This window comes from Electrona antarctica, assembly GCF_951216825.1.
Source record: "Electrona antarctica genome assembly, chromosome: 7".
NCBI classification, from domain to species: Eukaryota; Metazoa; Chordata; class Actinopteri; order Myctophiformes; family Myctophidae; genus Electrona; species Electrona antarctica.
Genome location: NC_136812.1, coordinates 45,893,115 through 45,900,614, shown reverse-complemented (window position 1 = coordinate 45,900,614; position 7,500 = coordinate 45,893,115). Strand labels below are relative to the sequence as shown.

The following is a 7,500-nucleotide window of genomic DNA, read 5'->3' as shown; positions in this document are numbered from 1 at the left end:
CTCAACCTTTTTCATGTCAAGGACCCCCAGAATTATCTCTATTGGGCCACGGACCCCCATCTCAAAATATGTAGTTCCAGGGACCTCCCAGAAGCAAATATTTTACTTAAAAATGTTCGCTCTGAAATATATATTCAATGATTTGAGCCACATTTTAACGATTTAAAAAAAATAGCAGACCTACAAGCTCATAGCGCGCCACTCGGTGGCGCGCTATGAGATTGTAGATAACATAATGCTTAAAACACCAAAAGGGGTTCCCGCCGAAAACGGGTTAATAGCGACGCCAGGGTTAATGTGGTTCAACAAAGAACAAATGGTGTCTTCTGTGTTCTCCGGCAACGTGTCTGCTGCTGCTGCTCTGCTGCCTGCCTTGCCTTGCCTGCCAGGCTGGCTCTGTGCTCTTAATGCCTCTCTGGGTATTGAGCGGCGCTAATCCAGTAATTAGTGTTGTCTGCGCTGCGAGTCCACTCACAAGCTTTATGGTGGCATTCAGCCCGCCGTTAATTAACGTTAGGGTCACCTGGGGAGATGCTGCTAGATAGAGGAGTGGCCCCCGACAATTTACGACTGACCTAAATCAGGGAACGCAATGCAATGCTGTTTACACACACACACACACACACACACACACACACACACACACACACACACACACACACACCCACATGTGCATGCACGGCACGCACTCACTCACGCACACGAACATACACACACACACGAACACACGCACATACTCACATACTCACATACTCACCATCAAGTTTGAATATGATTTAAAGAATCCATAAACTCCATAATTCAAGGTTATCAAGATATTTTCAGCAACTCAGATCCAGCTCGCACACACACACGCACGTGTGCGCGCACGCACGCACGCACGCACGCACACACACAGAGATTGCGAGAGACAGCCAGGTTGCGCTGAGGTGCTTGGCTTGCATCCATGCCATCACAATCACACCGTGAAATGATGTCGTCCGTCACAGCCACCGATGCAGAATCTAGATGAGTGTAAATAGAGTAAATTCATCGCACAGTTAATGAAAGGTTGTGAAAAGTCTATTTTCAGTACTTTTGTGCGACACTCTTGTACGATGACAAAGGGCATTAATTGACAAAAACACTTTGAAATACCGCTATGCAGATATAAGGTTTCTGCTCGACGGTGACGATTTGCTAATGGCCTCCTGTTTCTGCTTTTATACGCTGAAACACTCAAATTAAACATTGTTTCCCTCCCATTTTATTAAGATTTATATACACATAATTACTGTGCAAAATGAAACGGTTCCACAGCGGAGAGCTCTCAGGCTTAATAGGAGACTTGACAATTGTGCACTTAATTAAAGCTTTATGATTAAAAATAAATGCTACACGTCCACTTCAAAAGAAGAACGATTTTACATTCATCTTTTTTGTTTAACACTTGAAATATAAATTAAATTGTGGATGATGATGAATGTCATGCGAGGGGAGTTGTATCATTTAAATCACTTTGTGACAAAACAAATCACTGAACCCAGCGAAATCAGGCTGGAAATGCCGTATAAATAATGTAAAACCTCTGCTCAATCTGCTGTAAACGGTTCAAGAACACACACAGAGGAACGACGTGGTCTCTGTTCAAAATACTGGAACTCTTCAATGGACAGTTTAGCCTCATTTATCCCATTTTGACCTGAGATCAGATTCTAAAAATGTCTTCTACATCCTGACAGTTTTCTGAAAAAGCTATGTTTCTATGTCAAGTCGTTCTTCGATTTTTCAAAAATAGCAGACCTACAAGCTCGTAGCGCGCCACTCGGTGGCGCGCTATGAGCTTGTAGATCTGCTATTTTTCAATAGCTAAAGCATAACATAATGCTAACACCAAAAGGGGTTCCCGCCCAAAATGTGTTAATACACCGTTGCACGCCTGACATGTCGGATACCGTGTGGCACGGCCGTAACAGGTACGGTCGCCCCTTTTCCATCTCGCCCCACTACTCTACCTAGCTGTAAATAACAACATTTATTCTTGTTGGTGATTATATAAAAGGTATTATCATATTAATATATCGTTGTTAATTTCACTCTGTATATCCACGGGCATGATGCCATCACAAAATATGGGCTACATGGAAGAAATGTGTTTAATAAAACGAAATTAACTGCTAGAAGGTCCTAAATGAACTTAATTAAGCAGTCACCGTCTCTGTCTCATGTTATTCTTTCTTAAAGTATAGAGATCAAGATAATTTCAGATTTCAGAGAGGGAGGGAAATACTAAATGAACTGTTAACTACATTAACGCATTTCGCGGGGGCGAGTTGGTAAAGGGGCGAGTTGTCTGGTATTCGGCACAGCATGTCTGCCAGCGACTCCATGGACTTTTGAATTAAGATGTTTTTTGGTTTGTTTGGTTTGTCTCTGTGTTCCTCGCAGCATCCCTAAATCGGACCGCACCTCCATCCATAGGAACCTGTTTGTGGCGCTCACCCTGGCCCAGGTGCTTCTGCTCTGCAGTGGATCAGCCGTCCACAACAAGGTACCAAACGTCAACCTGCTGTCTGCTACTACGATCTCAACCTGCCAACATGCTACTCTACTCTAGTTTAGTTCACACTTACTGAGTCATATGTGACCGAATACAGTGGTTTGAGACACAAGGGGGCCATGGTTTTTTGAGTGGTGCAACCACTCCAAGGAACAGCAATGTCTGTGTTAACCAGGAACAGCAATGTCAGTGTTAACCTATGTGTGTGACTATGTGTTAACCTATGTTTGTGTGTGACTCATGTGTGACTCATGAGTACCAGTAGGGGCGCTGTCGTGCCAGAAACAGAGAGAGATATAGTGCTGCACTGTTGCCTGCTAATGAGAGAGGGGGGGGGGGGGAGTTGCACTCAAGATATGACCCTTTGAAACTTGTTAAACAAAAATAAACAAAGTAGAGAAACTGCCTTTAGCACATTTGAGCTGAGAGGAATGGGTGTGACAATAGGTACTTGTCTCCACCCCTAATCGCTCGCATAATCACCCCCCCCCCCCCCCCCCACACACACACACACACACACACATACACACACTTTTATGTGTACAAAATGTGAGACAGAAACTGGAAATGACTGGTCTGAAAGTGAAACGTAGAACCTCCCTCTCCTCTAAAAGGGAAACGGAAAGGTTCCAGGTTCAATCCCCGGCTCCTCCTGACTGCATGTCCAAGTATCCTTGAGCAAGACACTAACCGTTCCCTCAGCGCCCCTAGTTTGCAGCCCACATTTACTTTTACACTAACCTGAATCTCCCTACAGATCTGACCACTTATACTTGCATTAGCATGTTTATTTTAATGATCAATCAATCAATCGTGTTCCGGCTTGGATCAATGAAACTATCTTTAAGCTCATTTTTATTGGTATTTTAAGGTTTTAAAGAAGAAGAAGGAAAAAAAAGTACCTTGACATTTTATTCTACATGAACACATTTTCATTATAATCTTGCCTTGTATTTGCAATCACTGATCTACGACAATCCTGGATTGAAGCATTCCTCCATCTGCGTCCGATGGCTTGTCAATAGTCATCCTAATGGAACTGGGACAGTGTGGGGCCAGTGGGCCACCAGTAAAAACTAATGTGCTTTGGAAGCTGTGAATGTGACATCAGTGACCACTAATGTCACATCCGTCACGCACGCACACACGCACACACACACACATGGACCTGTCACTCAGTGGTCTGGACGTTGTCATGACCCCTGACCTCTGACCCCAGGGTCATGTCAGGATGTGGTGACTGGCCAGCATGATGTTGTTGTTTTCCTTCATAACCCCTGTGTGTGTGTGTGTGTGTGTGTGTGTGTGTGTGTGTGTGTGTGTGTGTGTGTGTGTGTGTGTGTGTGTGTGTGAGTGTGTGTGTGTGTGTATGTGTGTGTGTGTGTGAGAGTGTGCGTGCGTGCGTGCGTGCGTGCGTGCGTGCGTGCGTGCGTGCGTGCGTGCGTGCGTGCATCAGGTGGCGTGCACGCTGGTAGCCGCTCTGCTCCATCTGTTCTTCATGGCGGCGTTCAGCTGGATGCTGGTGGAGGGTCTGCTGCTCTGGAGCAAGGTGGTCACCGTCAACCTCAGCGAGGACCGCCACATGAAGTACTACTACCTGATAGGCTGGGGTAAGGACCGCCCACATGAAGTACTACTACCTGATAGGCTGGGGTAAGATCAACATATGGAATGTCAGAACAGGTCAGCTCCAGATCTAAGGCTGGTAGCGGGGACATTCTCTTGAGTGTACAGGGTTTGATGAGGGCTGGGCCTTAATTTTCGAGCCTGTTGAGAACTCTAGTTTTCGCCGGCTGCCGGGCGCAGCTGCACTAATAACTTTGGGGCAGGCCCGTCTAGAGTTTGAATGGACAGGTATCAGTCAAAAGGGAGACATCGTTGCTGGCCAATTTTGATGACATCAGGGATCTCCATATACAGTATGGGCTTAATTGCGACAGCAGATCGCATTTACTATGACATCAGATGTCATTGGGATGTCACGAGACATTTGCATCCACCAGCTGTTTCAAAACCAGGAAGAGACGCCTGCTCTAGGCTCTTTCTTGGCGCGTATGTTTGGGTGTACCCTAAATGGAACAGTGCCTGAATTAGTATCATCAGTAACACCTGTGAAGGGAGTAAGGAAGGGGCTCAGACGTCGGACAAGTTATTCTCTGTGCACATAGAGCCTATTGAGGGTTAAAGCCCACCTTGACAACAAGGTGGGGGTGGGGTGGGAGAGGGGCGATGGCTCCGTAGGCTGCTCCAAACGGCTTGAGAATCACATGCGTGTGGAAAGGTTAAGATCTGGCTTGTGGTCTCTGGACTCTGATTGCATTGCAGACTACAGGCCAGTCTGAGGCGATTTGAGGACTGGATGCAGGTGTGCAGAGAATGTGCTGCTGTAGAGCCCTCTGGTGGCGCTGACGAGAGGGAACGAGACATGATGAGGACACCTCAGATCCAAAAACAGCAAAAGTAGCAGATCGACAAGCTCGACGACACGTGTTGCTTTCTAGCTTTCGGTTCTTTGTATGATCAAGTCGGCCGTTCATTTACAAAAAAAATCGTTGGTTGTCGTCTATAACCAAATAAAAACCAATTCGAGGAGAACCAAAAGGGTGCCACTGTCATCTTGGGGAAGAGAGGCCGGAGTGTGGCCAACACCCAGCCTTCTATAGGCACACTGTTTCCACCAAAATAACTCTGTGAGGGTATTAAAGGGACACTTCACCCCTTTTGCAACCAGATCTTATTTTAATGATGTTTGGGAGACAAGAAACACTTTCCTGGGGTTTTTATGTGGGTAATATGTGCTTTTCAAAGTGTCCATGGACTCCATGATGTTATGGACAGGACGAGGGGCTGTGACAGGACACACGCACGCACGCACACACGTGCATGCGCACACGCACGCACGCACACATGCACACGCACATGCACACGCGCATACACCCAAAGTACTAGTGGTGAATGATTGACAGTGGTACTTCTTTCTTCCCCTTTCACCTCTCTCTCTCTCTCTCTCTCTCTCTCTCTCTCTCTCTCTCTCTCTCTCTCTCTCTCTCTCTCTCTCTGGTCCAGGTCTACCAGTGTTAATAGTGACCATCACCTTGGCCTCGGCGTCTGGCAGTTACGCCGCAGACGGTCACTGCTGGCTGAGCGTGCAGAACGGAGTCATCTGGGGCTTCGCCGGGCCCGTCATCTTCATCATTATGGTCAGTCATCATCATCATCATCATCATCCTCATAGTCAGGCACTTTCCCAAATCTGCTAGTCTCTAGTCTCTCGTCTGAGGGCAGTAGTGTTTATAAGTTTTGCATAGCGGAACCGGGACATCTTGGTCCTAATAAAAAAGGAACAACCCACAACAACGGCTTTTATTTCATTTTATTGACCCATTTTATTTTCAGCCTGCGTGTCCTTTCAGTCTAAGTTTTTCTCCAGATTAAGTCGAAGAGGGAGGTCAGAATATGAAATGCCGTCCCCCCTCCAGGCACTTGAAGTGCAACAGAAAACATCAAACCATCTTAAAACCATCATGAAAAGAGAAAATCTAAAACACATAACACAGACAAACATAAAAAAAAAAAACAATGCTGTTTTGCATTTCAAAAGTGCAGTTACATCATGTGTTCAGTTCAGGTCAGGGGGGGGGGGGGGGGTACATGGGCAGTTTATTTGCAATCCTCACGGCACTCAAGGGTATATTAAAAAGAATGTAAGGACACCGTTTTCGCTACCGTGCAATTCCAGGCCGGCAGATTCGTCGCACCATGGGAGCCAACCTGCATCCAGCAGTTTGGTGGAATGCATTGGATTCAAGGAGAGCCCGCCCCCATAACCATCTCATGAACAAACACTTTCTGAATGACTGAGACCTTTGTAAAGTAATCGCTTCTGGAAAATAAAAGAATACATTATTTTCTGCTAGACTCGCGAGACGTCCATGCTTTCCTGTCTGGCAACCAAATTCCATGATACCTGAGAGACAGAAGCGATACAGGCCGCTGTTTAGATCCTCAATAAAATTGTGTACTTAACTGTTCACGTCGAAAAGAAAGTGATTAGAAAACACGTTTAGATATAACTGATGTCTAGGAGCTGGGCTGACTTTTGTGAGGGGCGATAGCCGCTCCTATGTCCAGCTTTTGGTGTGTGTAACCCAAATGTTGTCCTAACGCAAACATGAAATGCCATTGACAATGACAATGACAATTTTGAGTGTTTGTGTAAACACAGACATTGCGTAACACAAACATTGCAGATGAAGGTGAGGACGCAAATTCTGATTGGCAGGAATGACATGATGTATAATTGTATATGATGATATACGATGATAAGAGAGCCCCTCACTTCACACGGGTGAGATATTTGTTTTAACTCTCCTCTCCTCTCCTCTCCCTCTCCTCTCCTCTCCCTCTCCTCTCCTCTCCTCTCCTCTCCTCTCCTCTCCTCTCCTCTCCTCTCCTCTCCTCTCCTCTCCTCTCCTCTCCTCTCCTCTCCTCTCCTCTCCTCTCCCCTCCCCTCCCCTCTCCTCTCCTCTCCTTCAGGTGAACATCATGGTTCTGAGCAGAGTGGTAATCATCACCATCTCCACAGCTAAGAGGAGGTCCATCATGTTGGCCATGGGCACCAGCCCTGCGGAACAAGCTTACGAGCAGATCAGGTAACCGCCACTAGGGGGTGCTATTTGACCTCTTTTGACAAACTGAGCTGTCCCTGTGTGAGCAGACATCCAGACAAAGTAGCATGATTTTAGCTTGGATTTGTCACTTAGAAATTGCAGGCATCAACAGCAATACAGAGTATATTAAATAGATTAAATATTAATAATATTATTTATTAACCACTTACACCCTTTATACTTTGAAATTGTCATTATGATGAATAGCAAAAAAATATCTACAAGCTCACAATGCAATGTGACATATATAGGCTATTTTTGCTTTTGTATTTAATTTAATTTTGCCTATGC

At 45.7% G+C, this 7,500-nt stretch overlaps 1 protein-coding gene across 1 annotated transcript in view; it reads left to right on the top strand.

Moving 5' to 3' along the window:
- The window catches only part of LOC306926282 (adhesion G protein-coupled receptor D2), a gene marked incomplete at its 3' end in the record, with an annotated part of 46,968 nt that overhangs the window by 31,445 nt on the left and 8,023 nt on the right, over positions 1-7,500 (top strand). The window contains exons 18-21 of the mRNA XM_079505550.1: positions 2,428-2,530; positions 3,996-4,149; positions 5,606-5,739; positions 7,076-7,191. Of these exons, the coding sequence (XP_079361676.1) occupies positions 2,428-2,530; positions 3,996-4,149; positions 5,606-5,739; positions 7,076-7,191 (507 nt within the window). The remainder of the gene's footprint in view (positions 1-2,427; positions 2,531-3,995; positions 4,150-5,605; positions 5,740-7,075; positions 7,192-7,500) is intronic.